At 42.0% G+C, this 23,537-nt stretch overlaps 1 protein-coding gene across 1 annotated transcript in view; it reads left to right on the top strand.

Moving 5' to 3' along the window:
• LOC134357419 (dynein axonemal heavy chain 6-like) overlaps positions 1-23,537 on the top strand; it is a 495,424-nt gene that overhangs the window by 136,323 nt on the left and 335,564 nt on the right. The window contains exons 22-23 of the mRNA XM_063068992.1: positions 17,619-17,869; positions 19,854-20,085. Of these exons, the coding sequence (XP_062925062.1) occupies positions 17,619-17,869; positions 19,854-20,085 (483 nt within the window). The remainder of the gene's footprint in view (positions 1-17,618; positions 17,870-19,853; positions 20,086-23,537) is intronic.

The following is a 23,537-nucleotide window of genomic DNA, read 5'->3' as shown; positions in this document are numbered from 1 at the left end:
TCATAGAAGGAACGCTTAATTGCTCTGGGTCTGTACTCATTGGAATTTAGAAGGATGAGGAGGGATCTCACTGAAAAATTTCAGATGTTGAAAGGCCTGACGGAGTAGATGTGGAAAGGATGTTTCCCATGGTGGGAGAATTGAGCACAAGAGGGCAGAGGCTCAGGATAGAGGGGCGTCCATATAAAACAGAGATGCGGAGAAATTTCTTTAGCCAGAGGTTGATGAATTTGTGGAATTTATTACCACAGACAGCTGTAGTGGCCAGGTTGTTGGGTGTATTTAAGACAGAGCTCAATAGGTTCTTGATTGGGCTCAGCATCAAAGTTTATGGGAAGAAGGCTGAGGAGAAGAAAAAAATGATTGAATGGCAGATCAGACTCGATGGGCCAAATGGCCTAATTCTGTTCCTATGTCTTATGGTCTTAAGTGATAAAAGGTGAACATCTTTATTTAAAGGAAAAAGTACTCCAATGAATTGACAATTTATTACACTTTAAATTAGGCAGTGGTGTTGAGATTAGGATAGATTTTGTACACTAGCCACTTTGTAAAAGGACTTTAAAACATAGGAGCGGAATTAGGAGATTCAGCCCAAATCTGTTTGGCCATTTAATCATGGCTAGTTTATTTTCTTCTCTCAATCCCACTCTCCTGCATCCTCCCCCAAACCTTTGAGACTCTTACTAATCAAAAACCCAAGAACCCCCACTTTCAATCTACCCATTGACTTGATCATAGTTGTCTGTGGCATTGAATCCCACAGATTCACCAGTATCTGGTTAAAGAAAATCTTCCTCATCTCTGTTCTAAAGGGACATCCTCTATTCGGAGGCTATGCCCATTGGTCCTAGACTCTCCCACTATTGGAAACATCTTTCTATCTAAGCCTTTCAATATCTGGTAGGTTTCAATGAGATCCATCCTTATTCTTCTAAACTCCTGCAAGTACAGATCCAAAGGAATCAAGCACTCCTCTTTCATTCCTGAGTTTATTCTCATAAACCTCCTTTAGAACATAAAACATAGAATAGTACAGCACAATACAGGCCCTTCGGCCCACAATGTTGTGCCGACCCTTAAACTCTACCTCCCATATAACCCCCCCGCCTTAAATTCCTCCATATACTTGTCTAGCAGTCTCTTAAATTTCACTAGTGTATCTGCCTCTACCACTGACTCAGGCAGCATACTCCATGCACCAACCACTCTCTGAGTGAAAAATCTTCCTCTAATATCCCCCTTGAATTTCCCACCCCTTACTTTAAAGCCATGTCCTCTTGTACTGAGCAGTGGTGCTCTGGGGAAGAGGCGCTGGCTGTCCACTCTATCTATTCCTCTTAATATCTTGTATACCTCTATCATGTCTCCTCTCATCCTCCTTCTCTCCAAAGAGTAAAGCCCTAGCTCGTTATTCTCTGATCATAATGCATACTCTTTAAACCAGGCAGCATCCTGGTAAATCTCCTCTGTACCCTTTCCAATGCTTCCACATTCTTCCTATAGTGAGGCGACCAGAACTGGACTCAGTACTCCAAGTGTGGCCTAACCAGAGTTTTATAGAGCTGCATCATTACCCCGCGACTCTTAAACTCTATCCCTCCACTTATGAAAGCTAGCACCCCATAAGCTTTCTTAACTACCCCATCTACCTGTGAGGCAACTTTCAGAGATCTGTGGACATGTACCCCCAGATCCTTCTGCTCCTCCACACTACCAAGTATCCTGCCATTTACTTTGTACTCTGCCTTGGAGTTTGTCCTTCCAAAGTGTACAACCTCACAATTCTCCGATTTGAACTCCATCTGCCACTTCTCAGCCCACTTCTGCATCCTATCAATGTCTCTCTGCAATCTTCGACAATCCTCTACACTATCCACAACATCACCAAACTTTGTGTCGTCTGCAAACTTGCCAACCCACCCTTCTACCCCCACATACAGGTCGTTAATAAAAATCACGAAAAGTAGAGGTCCCAGAACCGATCCTTGTGGGACACCACTAATCACATCCCTCCAATCCAAATGTACTCCCTCCACCACCACCCTTTGCTTTCTGCAGGCAAGCCAATTCTGAATCCACCTGGCCAAACTTCTCTGGATCCCATGCCTTCTGACTTTCTGAATAAGCCTACTGTGTGGAACCTTGTCAAATGCCTTACTAAGGATTGGACCCTCTCCAATCCTAGCATCACTATTCTTAGATATGGGGCCCAAAACTGCTCATGATACTCCAAATGTGGGTTGAACAATGCTTTATAAAGCTTCAGCATTTTATCCTTGCTTTTAGTTTCTAATCCTTTGGAAATGAACGCTAACATTGCATTTGCCTTCCTTAGTACTGACTCAACCTGCCAGTTAACTTTTAGGGAATCCTGCACAAGGACTCCCTAAAGAAATAGTCTACACTTTTATTCTTTCTACCAAGATACATAACCATATACTTCTCTATACTCTATTCCATCAGCTACTTCTTTGCCCATTCTCCTAATTTGTCCAAGTCCTATTGCAAAATCTCTTTTTCCTCAAAACTACCTGCCCTCCACCTAACTATGTATCTCCCACAAACCTGGCACAAAGCCATCAATTCTGTCATGAGTAATCATAAGACCATCAGACAAGAGCAGAATTAGGGTATTCGGTCCATTGAATCTGTTCTGCCATTCAATGCTGATCCTTTTCTCCTCTCCTCAGCCCCACTCCCCAGCCTTCTTCCGTAACCTTTGATATTGTCTCCAATCAAAAGCCTATCAAGCTCTGCCTTAAGTACACCCAACAACCTGGCCTTCACAGCTGCCTGTGGTAATAAATTCCACAAATTCACCACCCTCTGGCTAAATAAATTTCTCTATCCTGAGTCTGTGCCCTCTAGTCCTAGACTCCCCTACCAGTGGGAAACATCCTTTCCACATCTACTTTGTCTAGGCCTTTCAACATTTGAAAGGTTTCAATGAGATCCCCTCTCATCCTTCTGAATTCCAATGAGTACAGACCCAGAGCCATCAAATGTTCCTTGTTTGATAACCTTTTCATTCCCTAAATCATCCTTGTGGACCTGCTCTGAATCTCTCCAATGCCAGCATATCTTTTCTTAGCTGGGAGCCCAAAACTGTTCACAATACTCAAGGTGAGGCCTCACCAGTGCCTTATAAAGCCTCAGCATCACGCCCATGCTCTTGTATTCTAGACCTCTTGAAATGAATGCTAACATTGCATTTGCCTTTCTCACCATCGGCTCAACCTGCAAGTTAACCTTTAGGGTACTCTGCACAAGGACTCCAAAGTCCCTTTGCATCTCAGATTGTATTTCATTTGCCACTTTCTTGTTCATTCTCCTAATGTGTCTGAGTCCTTCTGCAGCCTACCTGTTTCCTCAACACTACCTGCCCCTTCACCAATCTTCGTATCATCTGCAGACTTGGCAACAAAGCCATCTATTCCATAATCTAAATCATTGATATGTAGCATAAAAAGAAGCGGTCCCAACACTGACCCCTGCAGAACACCATAGTCACTGGCAGCCAACCAGAAAAGGATCCCTTTATTCCCACTCGCTGCCTCCTACCAATCAGCCAATGCTGTAACTATGCTGGTAACTTTCCTGTAAAAACCATTGGGTTCTTAACTTGTTAAGCAGCCCTATGTGTGGCACCTTGTCAAAGGCCTTCTGAAAGTCCAAATATACAACATCCACTGCATCCTCTTTATCTATCCTTCATGTAATCTCCTCCATGAATTCCAACAGGTTCATCAGGCCAGATCTTCCCTTAAGGAAATCATGATGACTTTGTCCTATCTTGTCCTCTGTCAGCAAGTACTCCATAATCTCATCCTTAACAATTGATTCCATCATTTTCCCAACCACTGAGGCCAGGGTAACTGGTCTATAATTTCCATACTGCTGCCTCCCTCCTTTCTTAGAGTCGAGTGATATTTGAAATTTTCCAGTCCTCCTGAACCATGCCAGAGTCCAATGATCCTTGAAAGATCATTACTAATGCCTCCACAATCTCTACTGCTACCTCTTTCAGAACCCTAGGGTGCAGTTCATCTGGTCCGGATGACTTATGTATTCTTGTCTCTTCCAGCTTTTTGAGCACCTTCTCCTTTGTCATAATAAGTGCACTCACTCACTTTACTTTCCTCACATCTTTCAACATCTGCCACACTGCTGTGTCTTCCACAGTGAAGACTGATGCAAAATACTCATTTAGTTCATCTACCATCTCCTTGTCCCCTGTTATTACTTCTCTGGGCCCATTTTCTAGTGATCCTATATCTATTCTAATTTTTCTTTTATTTTTTACATATTTGAATAAGCTGTTACTCTCCACTTTGATATTGTTCACTAGCTTGCTTTCATATTTCATCTTTTCCCTCCTGATTCTCTTAGTCGCTCTCTGTAGGTTTTTAAAAGTTTCCTGATCCTCTATCTTCCTACTAATTTTTGCTTTGTTGTATGCCCTCACTTTCACTTTTACATTAGTTTTGACTTCCCTTGTCAGCCACAGTTGTACTATTTTGCCATTTGAGTATTTCTTGGTTTTTAGAATACATCTACCCTGTACCTTCCTCATTTTTCCTAGAAACTTACGCCATTGCTGCTCTGCTGTCATCCCTGCCAGTATATCATTCTAATTTGCTTTGGCCAACTCCTCTCTCATACCACTGTTATTTCCTTTACTCCACTGAAATACTGCTACGTCAGATTTTACTTTCTCCCTATTAAATTTCAAAGTTGAACTCAATCAATGCCTCCTAAGGTTTCTTTCACCTTAAGCTTCTTCATCGCCTCTGGTTCATTACATAATGCCCAATCCAGTATAGCTGATCCCCTAGTAGGCTCAACAACAAATTGCTCTAAAAATCCTTCTCATAGGCATTCAACAAACTCGCTCTCTTGAGATCCATTACCAATCTAATTTTCCCAAATGACCTGCATATTGAAATCTCCCATGACTATCATAATATTGCCCTTTTGACATGCCTTTTCTATTTCCCATTGTAATTTGTGGTCCACATCCCAGCTACTGTTGGGAGGCCTGTATATAACTGCCGTCAGGGTCCTTTTACCTTGCAGTTTCTTAATTCAGCTCACAAGGATTCAACATCTTCCAATCATATGTCACATCGTTCTACTGATTTGATGGTATTCTTTACCAGCAGAGCCATGCCACCCCCCTCTGCCTACCTTCTTATTGCTCTGATACAACGTGTAACCTTGGACATTCAGCTCCCAACTACAACCATCCTGTCGAGATTTAGTGATGGCCTCAACATCATACCTGACAATCTGTAAAAGTGCGACAAGATCATCCACATTATTTCCTATACTCTGTGCATTTAGATATAACACTTTGAGTACTGTATTTCCTACCCTTGATTCTGCATCCCTAATGCACTGATATTTGACCTGCTTGCTGCAATTTTGTCCTGTCATCTGCCTGTCCTTCCTGACAGTCTGAATGCATGTTCTTTGCTTTTTTTGCCATCCATCCCATCCTGAGTCTCTTCACTCTGGTTCCCATCCCCCTTCCAAATTAGTTTAAACCCTCCTCAACAGCTCGAACATATCTCCCCATGAGAATATTGGTCCCCCTCAGGTTCAGGTGCAAACTATCACTTTTGTACAGGTCATACTTCACTCAGAAGAGATCCCAATGATCCTCATTGGTTACAGTAATATATGATGGTCAGGTTTAGATAAAAGAGCTTTGGAATGCTGTGTCTGAATGGGACAAAAGCCAGGCTGAAAACACTTGAACTGAACAGGTCAAAGATGGTCCATTTTCCGAAGGTGAATACGTGAGGGAGAGGATAATTATTTGAAATGTTTGGATGGATCATCTGGGAGTAATGCTGAGACATTATACTGCACATGTCTTGCTAGTTATGGAATAGAATCTAACACCAGCCCAGCAGAGATGGATTTAGTTGGAATTGGGTGCATCACTCCAGTAGCCAGTCTCTTGAGGCTGGAAAATGCCTCACTGTCACCATCAGCATGTCAGAGAGGTTCTGAAGACCCTAATCACAGACCTGTCTTCGTCTGTAAGCTGGAGGTGTTCAATAGTTATAACAAACACTTTGGAAAACCTGAAAAGCTGCTGCAATATTTCCTTAAGTAGACTGCTATTCCATAAGTGTTTGAGGAAATGATTTATTGTCTGACAGATTCTAACAATGTGAACACCTATTAAATCCACTATGATTTATGGTCTTTCATGCATTGTCAATAAATTTATTTTTAAAAAGGACTTTAGATATGTTTCTAAGTTTGGTTCACTTGTTTCACTCGGCCTGAGTCTATTATCCCCATGCCTCACACCAATGATTTGAGGCTGTAATACAAACCAGCTCTGCAGCAATATGGCTGGACTTTTCTGATGCACTTCCCAAACCTGTAACCCCTGTGCCATCTAGCAGGTCACAGCAGCATACATACCTGAGAATGCCATTCTGGTATTGTTGTAAATCTTGACTATTTACTGCAAATTTCTTTTTTTAATAACTTTCTAGCAAGGGAGTAGTTAAGAGACAGCACCAAGATCTCCTCCAAACTGCCTCAACCCACTTTCTTGCAATTCCTTTTTATATAGTTTCTTCTTGTCCAGTAATTTTTCACGACCTGTGCTAGGTTACATAGAGGTTAGATGAAGATGGGCAAAGCCACTGATAAAGAACATTGAATGGTATTGCAGTGCTGTAGCAAGGATATGTAGTTAATCATTAACCCTTTTGGAGCCATATTCTTCCTATTTCTCCACGGTCCCCCTTTTTATCCTCTAAGAACAATCAAGATAGCTCTTAATCATCATCATATTGAATATTCATCAAGGTATCGAGTGCTTCTTGCTTGCTTTCTGTTGAAAGTTTAGTTATAGAGAACATAGTGATTGCTACGGTTCAGGGGCCTTCGCTGTCTTATAATCCCACTTAAGGCACAGCCTAGGCATAGCTGTATCTGGATAGACATGTAGGTTATAACTATAAGAGCCAGCGTGATAAGGACATACCTTGTCAGACGCTTAACAGTGCCTCCCAACATCTAGTATCCATCCCCACCTTTCCTTTTTCACTTCTTGATTTTGTACTGCTTCCTCATCCACTCTGCTCAACAAAGCAGCAGAAGGCTTTATTAATAGCAATGCAGACACCTTCACTAGCTTCATAAGGAAGTCGAGGGCAGGCAAATGGTTGTGAAGAGCATAGCATAAAGCTGCTTTACCCCATCATTATTCTTATAGTACATATCCTTGCCCAATGCAGTGGTAGAATTTTAAAGGCATTGTTCTGACAAATCCGGAATAATTCAGGGCCAAATAAATGTGGGGTACAAATCAATGCAATTCTGGCAGAACCTCATCCAGTTAGGGGCATAGGTGGAGAAGTTCTGTAGTCAGTGCCACCTGTTCCTGTAGGTGCCTGCTTGTCTCAGGGCTCTGAGACCTATGAGCTTCCAGCAAGGCAGAGTACAGTTTGATCCTACCCCCGTACAGTAGGTGGAATTATTCTCACTGAATTACCCATTAAATGATGACCTCCCTCATAACTGAGACTGTGTTCTGCTGACAGTTATATCTCCTACCTTTATCCTTGTAGTGGAGAATAAAGTCACTTTTAAGAGCCATCCCTTGACAGATGTGGTTCCTTTCTTTATATTCCTAGGTGTTGGAAATCCATATAAATTTTAAGCTAAGGACTTTAAATTGGGCCTTGCTGGTCTTATAGTCAGTGAGATACTGATATTAAATCCTCCACCCTAATATTCCATTGAGTAAAGTTCCTCTGACACAGATGCTCACACCTCCACATTGGAACATTCATAGAGCATAGAACTGTACAACTCAGTATGGGCACTTTGGCCCACAACGTTGTACTGAGCAGTATAAACCTGCTCCATGTTTAATCTAACCCTCCCCTCCCACAGCCTTTAACCCTCTATTTTTCTTACATCTATGTGCCTATATAAGATTCTTCTGTATGATCCTATTGTCCCATTCTCTCCGGTAGTGCATTCCAGACATCCACCACTCTGTGTAAAAAAAAAACAAACAAACTACCTCTGACATCTCCCCTAAACTTTCCTCTGCTCAGCTTAAATGCATGTCCTCTGGCATTGGCCACTGCTATCCTTAAAAAAAAAAGTTGTGTTTTGTCCACTCTGTCTGTGCCTCTCATAATCATATACACCTTTATCAAGTCACCTCTCATCCTCTGTCACTCCAAAGATAGAAGCCCTGGCTTGCTCAAGCTTTCCATATAAAACATGTTCTCAAATCCAGGCAGCATCCTGGTAAATCTACTCTGTACCTTCTCTGAAGCTTTCACCTCCTTCCTATAAAGGGCCAACCAGAAATGACACAATACTCTAAATGTGGTCTAACCAGAGTTTTATATAGCAACACATACAAAATGCTGGAGGAACTTAGTAAGCCAGGCAGGATTTATTGAGGGGAATAAACAATACCCCTGACTGTTTATTCCTCTCCATAGATACTGACTTGGTGAGTTCCTCAGCACTTTGAATGCTGTGCACAGATAGAATTTTCCAGTATTTGCTTAATCTTGTGTATTTTATATAGAGCTGCAATACTAGCTCTTGAAGTCTATCTCCCATATAATGAGGGTCACTACACCATACCTCTTCTTAACCACCTATCAATTTATGTGGCAACTTCAAGAGATCTATGGGTTGGGACCACAAGATTCCTCTGTTCCTTCACACTGCTAAGAATTATGCTATTAACTCTGTATTCCGCCTTCAAATTCAATCTTTCAAAGTGAATCACTTTTCTAGATTAAACTCCATCTGCCACTTCTCTGTCCAACTCTGCACTCTGTCTATAATCCATTTAAACTACAACAACTTTGCTCACTATCCACAACACATCCAAACTTCATGTCATATGGAGACGTGCTGATATACCTTTCCAGTTCCTCATCCAAATAATTTATAAAAATATCAGAGAGCAGGGGTCCCAGGACAGATCTCTGCAGAACACTTCTGATCACCAATCTCCAGGCAGAATACACTACATCTATGGGCAAACCAATTCTGAATCCACACAGCCATGTTTCCATGGATCCTAGGCCTCATGATTTTCTGGATGAGCTTACCACTGCAACCTTGACAAACACCTCACTAACATCCATACACACCACAGGCACTGCTCCACCTCCATCAACTTGTATTGTATCCTCCTCAAATCTCAATGAAGCTCATGATCTGCCTATCACAAAGCAATGCTGGCTTCCCCTAATAAAACTAACCTTCTCCAAATGCTCATAAATTCTGTTCTTAAGAATCCTCTCCAATAGTTTGCCTACCACTGAAGTAGAACTAAGATCATAAGACCAAAAGTCTATAAGAGATAGGAGCAGAATTAGACCAATTGGCCCATTGAGTCTACTCCACCATCCTCTCATGGCTGATTTATTTTCTCTCTCAACCCCATGCTCCTGCTTTCTCCCCATAACCATAGATGCTCTCATTAATGAAGAAACTATAAACCTCCACTTTCAATATACTCAATAACTTGGCCTCCTCTGCCACCTGTGAAAATCAATTCCAGAGATTCACCACCCTCCAACTAAAGAAATTTGTCATCATCTCTGTTCTAAAGCAATGTTGTTCTATTCTGAAGCTGCGTCCTCTGGTCCTAGATTCCCTCACTATAGGAAACATCCTCTCCATGTCCACCTCTCTAGTCTTTCAATAGTTGATAGGTTTCAATGAGATCCATCTATTCTTCTAAACTCCATCGAGTACAGGCCTAGACCCATCAATCACTCCCCATATGTTAACCCTTTCATTCCCAGGATCATTCTCATGAATCACCTCTGGACCCTCTCCAACACCAGCGCAACTATTCTTAGATATGGGACCCAAAACTGCTCATGATACTCCAAATGAAGTTTGACTGATGTCTTATTAAGCCCTTGCATTACATCCTTGTATTGCTTTTATATTCTAGTCCTCTTAAAATGAATGCTAACATTGCATTTTCCTTCCTTCCCACTGACTCAACCTTTAAGTTAAGTTTTGGGGAATCCTACACGAGGACACCCAAGTCCCTTTGCACCTGTGATTTCTGAATTTTCTCACATTTTAGAGAATAGTGTACATCTTTATTCATTCTATCAATGTGTATGACCATACGCTTCCATATACTATATTCCATCTGCCTCTTCTTTGCCAATCTGTATATGTCCTTCTGCAGACATCCTGCTTCATCAACACTATCTTCCTCTCTACCTGTCTTTGTATTGGCTGCAAACTTGGCCATAAAGCCATCAATTCCGTCATCCAAATCATTGGCATATAATATGAAAAGAAGAGCTCGTAACACTGACCCCTGTGGGACACTGCTAGTCATCACGGACAACCAAGAAAGGTCCCCTTTGTAAACTCGAGGAATTCTGCAGACACTGGAAATTCAAGCAACACATGTCAAAGTTGCTGGCAGGCAGCATCTCTAGGAAGAGGTACAGTCGACATTTTGGGCCGAGACTCTTTGTCAGGACTAACTGAAGGGAGAGCCCCTTTGTGCTTACTCTTTGCCTCCTGCCAGTAAGCCAATCTTCTATCTGGTATCGTTCCATGGTCTCTTATCTTATTTAGCAGCCTTATATATGGTACCTCGTCAAAGGCCTTCTGAAAATCTAACTAAAGAACATTCATTGACTCTCCTTTGTCTATCCTGCCTGTTATTTCCTCAAAAAATTCCGAAAGATTTGTCAGGCAAGATTTCCCCTTAAGGAAACCATGCTGACTGTGGCCTATTTTATCATGTTCCTTCAAGTACCATGAAACCTCATCCTTAATAATGGACTCCAACATCTTTCCAACCACTGAATTCAGGTTAACTGGCCTATAATTTGCCATTTTTTTTTTACTTTGACTTCCCTTATTAGCCTAGGTCACCTCATCTTCCCTTTAGAATACTACTTCTTCTTTGGGTTGTATTTATCCTGTGCTTCCGAATTGTTCCCAGGAACTCCAGCCTTTGCTGTTCATCCCTGCTAGTGTCCCCTTCCAATCAACTTTGGCTAGATCCTCTCTCATACCTCTTTAAGTCCCTTCACTCCACTGTAAACTGATACATCTAATTTAGTTTCTCCCTCTGAAACTGCAGGGTGAACTCTATCATATTATGATCAATGCCTCTTAAGGTTCTTTCACCTTAAGCTCCCTAATCAAATCAGGTTTGTTACACAACACCCAACCCTGAATAATCTTTTCCCTAATGTGCTCAACCACAAGATGTTCAAAAAATCTATCTTGTATGCATTCTATAAATTCCTTTTCTTGGGATCCAATCCAACCTGATTTTCCCAAACTATTTACATATTGAAACCCCCTGTGACTGTTATAACATTGTTCTTCCTATCTTCCTTTAGTTTGAAGCCCACATCCTGGCTACTGTTTGGAGTCCTTGGCCATAACTCCAATCAGGTTTTTTTTTACCCTTGCAGTTTCTTAATTCTACCTACAAGGATCCTATGTCCCTCCCTCTAATGATTTGATTTAATTTTTTACTAACAGAGTTACCCGCCTCCTCTGCCTACCTGTCTGTCTTTCAAAACAATATGTATTCTTGGATGTTAAGTTCCTTGGATATTAGCTATGATCTTCTTCGAGCCATGACTCAGTGATGCCCACAACAACATCATATCTGCCAATTTCTAACTGCGCTACAAGATCATTTACGTTATTATGTAAACTGCCTTGGTGAACACTGAAGCAAAGTATTCATTAAGAACCTACCTTACCTCCTCTGCTTGCAAGCACATGTTTTCTTCTTTGTCCTTTAGCAGCCCTACCTTCACTCTAGTCATCCTCCTGTTCTTCCCATATTTGTAGAACATCCTTGGTATTTTCCTTAATCCTACTTACAAAGGCCTTCTCATGTCCACTTCTAGCTCTCCTAAATCCCATCTTGCACTCCTTCCTAGATCCTAGACCCTTGAGACTCTTAATTCTCAAGAGTCCTGTCTGATTTTAACTTCCTAAACTTTAAGAATGCATCTTTCTTCCTTTAATTAAGTGCTCCACTTCTTTTGTCAACCATGGTTCTTTTACCCTATTGTCCTTTCCCTGTCTTAGTGGGACAAATCAATCCAGAAATTCATGCAAGTTTTCTCTAAACAGTCTCCTCATTTCTGCTGTGCATTTTCCTGAGAATCTGTGTTCCCAATTTACGCTCTAAAGTTCTTGCCTAATACCATCATAATAAAGCCTCCTTCAATTAAATAGTTTCCATATCATCTGTTCTTATCCTTGGCCATGGCAATGCTGTAGCCCAGGGAGCTGCAGTTACTATTTCCAAGATGCTCGCCCACAGAGAGCCTAGCACCCGACATGGTTCATTGCCTGGTAGATATGGCCTCTCCCCTAATCTGTCTGCCATCATACTGTGCCTGGTGTCCTTCCTGGACATACCTAATAAATTCTTCCCTGTCTAGCCCTTTTGCACTACAGAGGTGCCAAACAATATTAGGGAAGACCATAAGGCCATAAGACATAGGAAGAGAATTAAGTCATTCAGCCCATCAAGTCTGCTCCGCCATTCCGTCATGGCTGATCCCAAATCCTACTCATCCCCATACACCAGCCTTCTCACTACATCCTTTGATGCCCTGACCGATCAACTTCCACTTTAAATATATGCATGGGCTTGGCCTCCACCACAGTCTGTGGCAGAGCATTCCACAGGCCTTCTACTCTCTGGCTAAAAAAATTGCTCCTTATCTCTGTTCTAAAGGGTCACCCTTCAGTTTTGAGGCTGTGCCCTCTAGTTCTGGATAACCCCATCATATGAAACATCCTCTCCATATCCAGTCCTTTCAACATTCTGTAGGTTTCAGTCACTTAGGAAGATGAAGTCATTTATGACAACAGCCCCGTCATTTTTGCGCCTTTTCAAAATCTTTCTGCTGATCTGCCCCTCAGTATTCTTGTAACTATTGGGGACATATAGAATATCCACAATGGGGTGATTGCTCCTTCCTGTTTCTGACTCCCACCTACACTGACTCAGTCACGATCCCACCATGTTGTCCTCCCTTTCTGCAGCTGTGATAATACCCATGATCAACAATGCCACTCACCCTTCTTTCTTTACCTCCCTCCCTGTCCCTTTGAAACAACTTAACCATGGAACATCAAGCAGCCAATTCTGCATTCGTGAAAGCAAAGTCAGTCTTTGTAATGGCCACAACATCATAATTCCAAGCACCAATCCATGTTCTAAGCTCATCACTCTTATTCTTAATAATTCTTGGATTAAAATAGATACCTTGCTACCCGTCCAACTGATTGTATTTATGCCCTATTCACTACCCACCTTTCTTCACACTCTCTCTCCCATTGTACCTACCTTTGCAGTAAGAGCACCATCATCTGATTTATCCTCTGCTTCCCAACCACCTGCCAAGCCAGTTTTAACCCTCCCCAGTAGCTCTAGCAACCTGCCTGCAGGGACATTGATTCCTCTAGAGTTCAAGTGTAACCCATCCCTTTTGTACAGCTCATTCCTTCCTTAAGAGATCACAATGATCCACAAATCACAGATTATAGATGAGGCAGGTCTCTGGTTACTTCCTTCTGTGCTTCCAATACCTGAAGAAGGAAACCTCTCAAGAACTGAGTCAATGCTATGCAGTAAGTAGGTCAACATGTCCTTGCTCAAAGGAGCACTGACAGGCAACTTCATGGGCAGCCCATTCCTATCTCATGGGAGACAGTCTAGACACTCTTCTGGATCTGGACCATTGATGGCCTTCCTTGCTGTCCACTACTCCTCAAATTTTGGCATAATCCACACATTTCCTGATCCAGTTTAGCAAGTTATCACTGTTAACCTTTCCTCATTTCTTTCACCAGTTCCCTGGTGGTGTGATCCATTATCACTCAACATCATCTTGAGTATTTCAAATCGAGGAGCAATGTCTTTTAGCAAAACCATCTTTTCTCCTTGTGGGATAAGTTTCTAGAAAACATATCTATTATCACCAGTACATAATGCATCCACCTTGCATTTAGGAATCAGCATAAAATCTATATGCACAAAAGGGCCCCATGTTGGGGCTTTAAAAGAGGTACACATTTTTGCCAGGTGTTTTTGCCACGTTATATTTTTGACAAATCGTGCATTTCATACTAACTTATCAGTGCAAGCAGCAAAGCCTGTTGGAAATCAATTTTGTTGAATGATATGACTCAACCCTACTTTTGTCACATATGTAAAAGAATGACACATATGGGCAAGCCAAAAGAGAAGGTTCCTGGGGTCAACCACATAGCCATTGTGGGTGATCTAAAGAATTTTGGTTGTTTTGATAACAGACAGTCTTCTGCAAATTTGATTTCCCCCCATTGTCATCATTTTGAAAAACTTGCCACTTCATCAATAAAACTTTATCAAATGGACCCCTCTGTTTCTGTTGCTGATGGTGGTTTTGGTGCTGGCAATGCTGTAAAACACTCATAACCTTAGGCAATGGTATGTCCTCCCATCCAATATAAGTAGTAAAGAATATTTGCTTAATATGCAGTTGCAACCCATTTACAATCGTTTTAATCAACGTGGCCTGCCCTGATTGGGGCTGAGGCCTGAATGACTGTCAAATACTTCTCACATGTGCTCAACATAATCACCAAGTCCTCATCTGATTTTGTGCTAATCAATAATGGACACTAAACATCCTTCACTCTAGTCAGAACATTACCCCATTTAGTTTGGCCTCCAACAGTACCTTCTGACCAGTTGCACTTTCTGCATACTTGTTTCTAGTTCCTAAGGTCCATCATTACCTCAATATCCACTTGTAAAATCTCCATCATATGCTGGAAACATGCTATGTCTTCATGGGATTAGGCATGTAATCTACTATGGATCTTAATTCAGGGAATGTCCCGATTCTTTAAACATGGACGGAAAGATGATCATTATATATCTTTTTATTATGGCTGGTGTTTAAAGATTCGAGGGTTGTCACTGCACACCATGTGCCAACAAAATATTTGTGCATTTTATTTTGAGTACGTGTGCAGCGACAGAGACTTACTGTTCACAGCAAGGACCCATATGTGTACTAAGGGCAGAAAGACTTTGCGTAAGCAAATCCTTACCTCTATGTATACTCAGTGGCCACTTTATTAGGTATGCCTATACACCTGCTTGTTAATGCCAATCAAGTGGCAGCAACTCAGTGCATAAAAACATCCAGACATGGCCAAGAGGTTGAGTTGTTGTTCAAAGCTGACAGGAAGACGAAAGTAACTTAAATTAACCATCCATTACTATCCCGGTGTACTGAAGTGCATCTCTGAACATACTACACATTGAATCTTGAAATGGATGGGCTACAGCAGCAGAAGGCCACAAACATGTATTCGGTGGCCGGCCATGTTATTAGGTACAGGACAAACTTTGTTTGCATGTCATCCATACAGATCATTCCATTATAACAATACATTGAAGTAGTACAAGTAAAAACAACAAGAAGGTGTTACAGATACAGGGTAAGTGCAGTGCAGACAGACAATAATTTGCAACATCATAATGAGGTTGATCTTACTGTACTAGTGGATCATTCAATAATCCTGTAACAGTGGGATAGAAGCTGTCCTTGAGCCCGGTGCAATGCACTTTCAGGCTTTTGTATCTTCTGCCCAATAGGAGAGGGGAGAAGAGAGAATGTCTGGGGTGGGTGAGAGTCTTTGATCATGTTGGCTGCTTTATTGAATCAGCAAGAAGTGTAGACAAAGTTTATAGAGGGGAGGCTGGTTTCCATGATGTGCTGAACTGTGTACACAATTCTTGGCAGTTTTTTTACAGACTTGAACAAAGCAATTGCAATACAATCTGTGATGTATCTGCATAGGATGCTTTCTATGGTACATTGATAAAAGTTGGTAAAAGTTAAAGGGGACATGAAAATTTTTTTAGACTGTTTGGGAAGTAGAGGCACCAGTGAGCATTCTTGTCCACAATATCTGTGGATTTTCATGTTAAAGAAGGAAGCCTTTTACAGGGATAACAGAGAAAGCTAGAAACACTCAGTGGGTGAGGAGGAGGAAAATATAGTCAATGTTTCAGGACAAAAATCTTATTTAAAACTGGAAATGTAAGAAAACAAGTGTATTTAAGCTACAGAGAGGGGGAGAAGGGAGGGAGTGTCTGCTATAGGGTGCTGACCAAAATTGTCAGGTGAAAATTACTTGGAAAGGTGACATTGGGAGGCAGAAAAGTAAAATGAAACTACCTGAAACAGAAAGATGCAGCCATTTTGGCAGAGAATGGGGAAAGAGGGAGGGATTGTAGCTAAAACTGAAAGTTCCATATTATGGCCCGAAAGCTGTAATACAAAAGGTGGAATGCTGTATCTTAAACAGCTGGAGCAAAATAGGAGCCAGAAACAGGGATCTCAGAGTGAGTGTGTGGCAGAGAACTAATTGGGAAGAGTCACCTTTGTAGTCCCTCAATCTGCTTTAGTTTGTCTTGATACAGAAGAGACTACAACACAGGCACTGAATTCAGTACTAGAAATCAGAAGTGGACAGGAACATGCATCCAAAAGTTTTAGAAGGTTATGGACCAAATGTTGGCAAATGGTACTAGCTTGGATGGGACTTATTGGTTGGCATAGACCAGTTAGACCAAAGGGACTGTTTCAATGTTGTACAACTCTATGACTTTAAGTGAAAGTGTATCTTTGCTTTACCTGAAAGGACTGTTGGGTTCCTGGATGGTGTAGCATCTCCAAAGGATGTATGGGGAAGTGTCATGAGACAGGGAGTAGTTGGTGGAGATTAAAGAGACCAGGGAATCACAGAGAGAGCAATTGTTTCATTGACAATTGGCAACTGGTTTATTGTTGTCACATATAGTATAAAACTTTATTTTGCATTTCAAAGATAAATTCAAAGCACACATACATCAGGGTGTTACAGAGGGAAACGCAATAGTAGATTGTAGAATATAATGTAACAGCTATAGAGAAAGTGCAGTGCAGGCAGACAATAAGGTACAAGGGGTGTGATGAAGTGGATTGTGAGATCAGGAGTTTATCTTTACTCTACAAGAGTGCTGGAATGTGTGGTGGTTGAATCCTGTTGAAGGGGGAGAAAATTATGGAGGACGATCTGTTAAATATGGAACCAATTGGGGAGGATGGTGAAGACATGGGAAATCCTATCCTTGTTCTGATTGAGAGAAGAAGGGCGAGAACATAAATGTAGGAAATAGAAGAGGTACATTCGTGAGCTGTATCAGGTGTGATAGGAGAAAATCATTGTTGAGGAAAACAAATTCTTCAAGGCACTGATGTGGAAAGTCTCTTCAAGAATCCTTCAATCTGTTTTGTCTGTCCTGACTCATCACGAGTTATCTAATTGTCCTCCCCTCCAGAGCACAACATTTCATAGCTGATTTCCCTTTGAAAGCAATTATTGATGATGTTGGCACTATCCTTCTAGACCACAATAGCTTAAGATAGTTAATATAGCATGCAAGGCCTCAAATCTCATTGGGTTTGGTATTTTCTGTTTCAAAACAAAAGGACAAGCAGCACCTTACCCATCTGAAATTTGCTGTTTTTGTGTTGGTGCAGAGCCAGATAATGTTCAACCGAGATTGCATGAACTGCTTCAGTGGGACCAAGCCACAAAGCCAGCTACAGGAAGTCCATCTAGAGCTGATGAATAGGCTTGATATGTTGGCTGAGCTCGTGTGTGCACCTCTGCGACCCTCCCAAGAGACAGTGTTGGAGAGTCTGGTAACCATCAATGTACACTGCCGTGATGTGCTGGGTGACATAATTGTTAAGAAGGTCTTCAAAACAGAAGATTTTGAGTGGACCAGGTAATAATCAGCCTGAAAAGCAATAATGCAGCTAGACACACTGGGAAACCTGCCAGCCCCTCGGTCTCCAGTCTCCATCAGGGTTGTGGGCAGGATGGCGTAATTTAAATATCAATCGATGGAGTACAGTGATTCTGTGGATAGAAGGTAGTTGCCTTGGGTAATGTGGAGGGTCTGCATTGACCAGCTGGCTTAACGTCAGCTCTCCCTAGACAGTCAGGTTTCCTTCAGGGGTAGAGACCTGGGATGGGGTTGTCCAGCCTGAGATTCAGCCAGCTGTTCAGCCCTCACTGGATATAGTCCTTAAGTGACCATTATATGCCCTCCCTCTTCCATTTATCCTGCCCACGAGCTCCAACCATTCATCACCTGACTTGCCAACCACTCCTTATCTACCATTTGGTCATTCAACTCACCATTCTTGCTGAATATCTCCCCTACCATTAGTCACTCAACTTTTCCATCCCTGCACATTCTTCCCTCCTCATTTGATTATTTTGGCCACTTCTCCTGATGCAGCGAGAAGTATATAAGGAAGTCCATGGAGCAGAGGTTGTTTGCCATGATGTGCTGAACTGTGCCCACAACTCGCTGAAGTTTCTTGCAATCTTTGCAGATCAGTTGCTATACCAAGTTTTGATGCCTATGGATAGGATCCTTCCTATGGTGCATCAATAAAAATCAGTAAGGGTTAAAAGAGACATGCCAATTTTCTTTAGCCTCCTAAAGATGTAGAGGCACAGGTGCACCTTCTAGGGCATGGCACCTATCTGGTTGAACCAGGAGGGGGTGTCAGTGATGGAGACTCCTAGGAGCTTGAAACTCTCTGCCTCACTGCCATTGATGCAAAAGGGAATAGAACCATAGAGTAAAATAACAAAGAAATAGGGCTTTTAGCCAAACAAATTCATGTCAGCCAAGATTCCCATCTAAGCTAGTCCCATTCGGTTGTGTTTGACCCATTTCCACATAAACCTTTCCTATCAATGTTCCTGTCCAAGTGTCTCTTAGGTGTTTTTATTACACCTAGCTCAACCATTTGATTTAATAGCACATTTCCATATACGCACCATGCTTTTTGAGAAAAAGTTGCCGTTCAGGTCCCTTTAAAATTTTTCTCTTCTCACCTACACCTATGTAAACACAAAATACTCTGCAGATGCCGGGGTCAAAGCAACACTCACAACACGCTGGAGGAACTCAGCAGGTCGGGTAGCATCCAAGGAAACGATCAGTCAACGTTTCGGGCCGGAACCTGAGGAAGTCCTGACGAAGGGTTCCTGCCCGAAGCATTGACTGATCATTTCCACGGATGCTGCCCGACCTGCTGAGTTCCTCCAGCGTGTTGTGAGTGTTACCTACACCTATGCCCTTTAGTTTTTGATTCCTCTTCCCTGGGAAAGTTCTGTTGAAAGGGCTTTCATTTTTCACAAATGCTGCCTGAACTGCTGAGTGTTTGCAGCATTTTTAAAGACATGATGTTACTGCATTGTTCATTTATATTCAAAGTTATCTGAAGACCCTGACACACTAACTCTTGCAGAATGTTTTATTCCTGAGCTATCCCAGCAATTATTTCTCATTTATTACTGCCTGATATATAGAGGCAGCATCTGCACACTGTGGTACGCATATTGTTTATACATAATATAAATTGTGTAGATGTTTAAACACATGATGTATGCATCCATAGAGAATGTACACTATTTATTTATGCATGTTATACTGTGTATGCATCTGTATATATGTTCTTGCGTACATAGGGGTAGGTGGATAGACCTTCCACAAAGGTAACTTTTTGCGTTGTAACAGTATTATGAATTGAGTATATTCATAAAGAACCAGTAATTGACAGTCTCTGCTGCAGCTCGAAGCCTAGTGGGTGCACTTGTAAGATGCATTGTGACTTGGGGTTATTGTCATCCCACTGAAATATGTGTGTTTGAAAGGCATGGAGAGCTCTGACAGAAAATCTGTGTTTCAGGCAATTGCGTTATGAATGGAACACGCAGAACAACTCTTGCTACGTCATGCACGCCAAAAGCTCCTTCATCTATGGCTATGAGTATCTTGGCTGCTCTCCCCGATTAGTAATCACTCCACTGACTGACCGCTGCTGGCTAACTCTGACTGGAGCCCTGAACTTCAACCTTGGAGGCTTGCCATCAGGACCATCAGGGACAGGCAAAACAGCAACAGTCAAAGACCTCGCTAAAGTAAGTGTTCAGTGCTGAGCAACGATCAGAAAATGATCTTAAATTCCCTTCTAACATTTTATAGCATGATATTCAGTACTGGGCTTCTTTATCTCCTGTTTTAGTGAAGACTTAAAGTCATTAAAACCAAGCAGTGTAATCATTGGAAAAGTAAAGCATTGTGCCCAACATCACCTGTACCAACAAACAGGATGCAAGACCTGATGTGGGGTTTCAACCCAAAATGCTGGCAGGTCCTTCCCCCCCTCCCATAGGAGCTGTTCAATCCTCGGAGTTCCTCCAGCATCTTGCTTGTTGCTCTAGGTTCCAGCGTCTACAGTCTCATGTGTCTCCAGATTTATTACCTGCTCCTGCCTTAGGCTGTTCTGCTACAAAGGGCATAAGCTTAAAATGTTAATCTAATTTCCTGCATTCTACTCATATCCCTCCGTCCCCCCCCAAGTGCTTATTAAGTGGTATTATTGTACATACCTCAAACACTTCCTGACAGCTCGTTCCATTTACTCACCACCCTCTGTATGAAAAAGTTGCCACCTTAATCCTATGTCTCCAGATTCTATCTTCCTTACCCTACCCACCTTATGTTTGTCTCTCATAATTCTAATTACTTCAATAGGATTCAATAGGTACATTTAATGTCAGAGAAATGTATACAATGTATATCCTGAAATTCTTTTTCTTCACAAAATCCACAAAAACAGAGGAGAGCTCCAAAGAATGAATGACAGTTAAACATTAGAACCGCAGAGCCCCCCCAGCTCCACCCTCCCGTGCATAAGCAGCAGTAAGGCAACGACCCTCACCCCCCCCACTCCCACCAGCTAAAAAGCTTCAGCGCCCTCCACTGAGCACTCAGGCATGCAGCAAAGCATCAATAAAGACCCAGACTTGCAGTACCCCAAAGATTACTCGTTCACCCGGTAATTCAACATACCACAGGCTCTCTCTCTCTCCCTAATAAATGAGAAAAAGGGGTATCCCCGTTTCACAGCGAGAGGGGAGACATAACAAACAACTCACTGATTTACAATGTTAAAGTTTGTTGCGTTGCTTTTGCTGAGCGCTGCACCCAGAGAGTTAGCCCCAGAAAGGCTCAGCTCTCTGGACACGAAGCCCCCGGCAGCTAACCCACTGCTCCTGATGTTCTGTGTTTTCCCACAACACCTCAGTCGGGGCACTGGCCTAGAATCAGCCCATCTCCAGAGCCACGAAAATCTGGCACCCTGAAGATGTGCTAGTCTTCCAGGCCATGTCCTTGGGATATCATGAAACCCTGAGAGCAGGTCCCATTCCCGCAAAGAACCGAAGTCAGAGTATAACTCCAGGTCAGAGTCATCAAAAGAACCTTGAAAAGGAAAAAAAGATATATGAAAGATAGAAATCTGCTGTAAAATTATCCCTAATTCTCCTACATTCCAAGGAATAAAGACCTAGCCTGACCAACCTGTCACTGTAACTCAGGCCCTTTATTAGCCTGACAAACCACGACTGCTTTCCCCATTAATGAGCAACAATTTTCATGCAGCAGGTTGGGTGAATGTTTGGCCAGCCTCTGGCAGAGTCTTTTGAGTGTTGTGGTGCCATCTTAGCTACATGTGGAGTTAGTGATGACTCAGGAAACAGGAATACCCATGTACAGAATAAAAGAATGTGTGGGGCCAGAGCAGAAACAAAGTGGCAAGTTCCTTTCTCTGAAGGATCTGAAGGAATGTGCTAGATTTGTTTAGTAAAGCCAATGACCTCCTGCATGAATCCACCATATAGAACTCTACATTGACTGGATGCAGCTTGACACATTGAAACATAAACCCTGTGCTTTACCATACCCTATGAAGCATCCCATTATAACTTGCTGTCCCATTTTGGTTAGCTGATCTATGTAAATTCAGCAACACTCACTTGCAATCCTTTAACTCTGAAATAGAGTCTTGTCTTGCATAGCTGTGTTGGAGAACAGATTTTGAGTATCTACCCTCTCATCATCTTAGATGCTTCTATTACGTCAGCCCTCCGCCTCCTTCACGCCAGGAAAATAAGCTCAACCTCTGCAATCTCTCCCCATAACTATGGGCCTCCAATCCAGACAACATCCTGCTGAATCACATTTTACAACTGCTATGTGCTGTACAATCTCATCTTTTCTGTAGTGTAGAGACCAGCGTTACACACAGTATTCCTCATGTAGTCCTGATGAATGATCCTTATCCCGAAGCATTGACTATGTCTTTGTTTCTACAGATGCTGCCTGATCCACTGAGTTCCACCAGCAGCTTGTTTTTTTTTTTGCTACAACCCAACGAGTGCTTTGTAAAGCTCTAGATTTATACTGCATGGAAATACCCCAACACATTGATGCTGACCAAGTAGCCAACATAAGCTAATCTCATTTGGCTGCATTTGTTCTGTGTCCTCCTAAACCTTTTCTATCCATATAGCTGTCTCAATGTTTTTTAATGTAAATGTACTCACATCTATCATGTCCTCTGTCAGCTTGTTCTATATAGCCAGTACCATCTGTGTTAGAAAAAAGTTGGACTTTATGTTCTCTTTAAAGCTTTTCTATCTCACTTTGCTGTCATGCCATATACTTTCTTGGCCACTGTATCAACCTCTGTTGGTACTTTCAGAGAAGTGTAGACTTGAACCTCAAAGTTCCTCTGTCCATCCAATTCTTCAGTGCTGTAACATTTCCTGTAAATGTCCTACCTGTAGTGACTTCCCAAAATGCCAAAGCTCTGCTCTGCTCAACTCAACTCTATCTGATCTGTATCTTGCTGCAACCTCCGACGTATGATCCACAAACTTACTAATCGTGTCATATATTCATATCCAAATTGCTCATGTGCTGATAGGATAGTTGACTACTGTAATTTACTCCTGTATGTGAGTGTCTATGTGAGAAAGAATAAGTGTTAGGGTACAGGAAACTAAGGGTAAGTAGAACTGATACAAGAGCTGGCATGGATCCAGTGGGCAGAAGAGCCATGTAATAAATAAGTGAGTGACCAGAATTAGATGCAGTACTCCACTGGTAGCCAGACCAAGAAATCTTATGCTTTTTCAAAACTTTCACATCTGACATTCCGACCCGAAAGTATAATCCAGATACATTCATATACTGCACTCACTTAGAATTGCGTCTCATATAATGTTTCTTGCTTTCAGTCTCCTTTGACAATGTATCACATTTCTTGAAGCTGACTGACATCTTCCTCTTTATTCCATAGGCAAACAGGTGCTGGGAATTTCTTCAGTGTTTTCTTTCTCATCTACCACTACATCCAAAATGGATGGGAACTCTGGGTACACTATGTAAATAAGGCTTCCCACCAGCCTTCCATATCTTTATCACATAGCTTCTGTGGAGTCAATCTATATTCCGTCTGAGACAATAGAGAAGGGGACAGTTTGGTTTATCGTTCCAAATGGCTCTTTGGATCATAGAACATAGA

Source organism: Mobula hypostoma, chromosome 2, assembly GCF_963921235.1.
Source record: "Mobula hypostoma chromosome 2, sMobHyp1.1, whole genome shotgun sequence".
NCBI lineage: Eukaryota > Metazoa > Chordata > Chondrichthyes > Myliobatiformes > Myliobatidae > Mobula > Mobula hypostoma.
The sequence above is the reverse complement of the archived record's forward strand: the minus strand, read 5'-3'. Positions and strand labels throughout refer to the sequence as shown.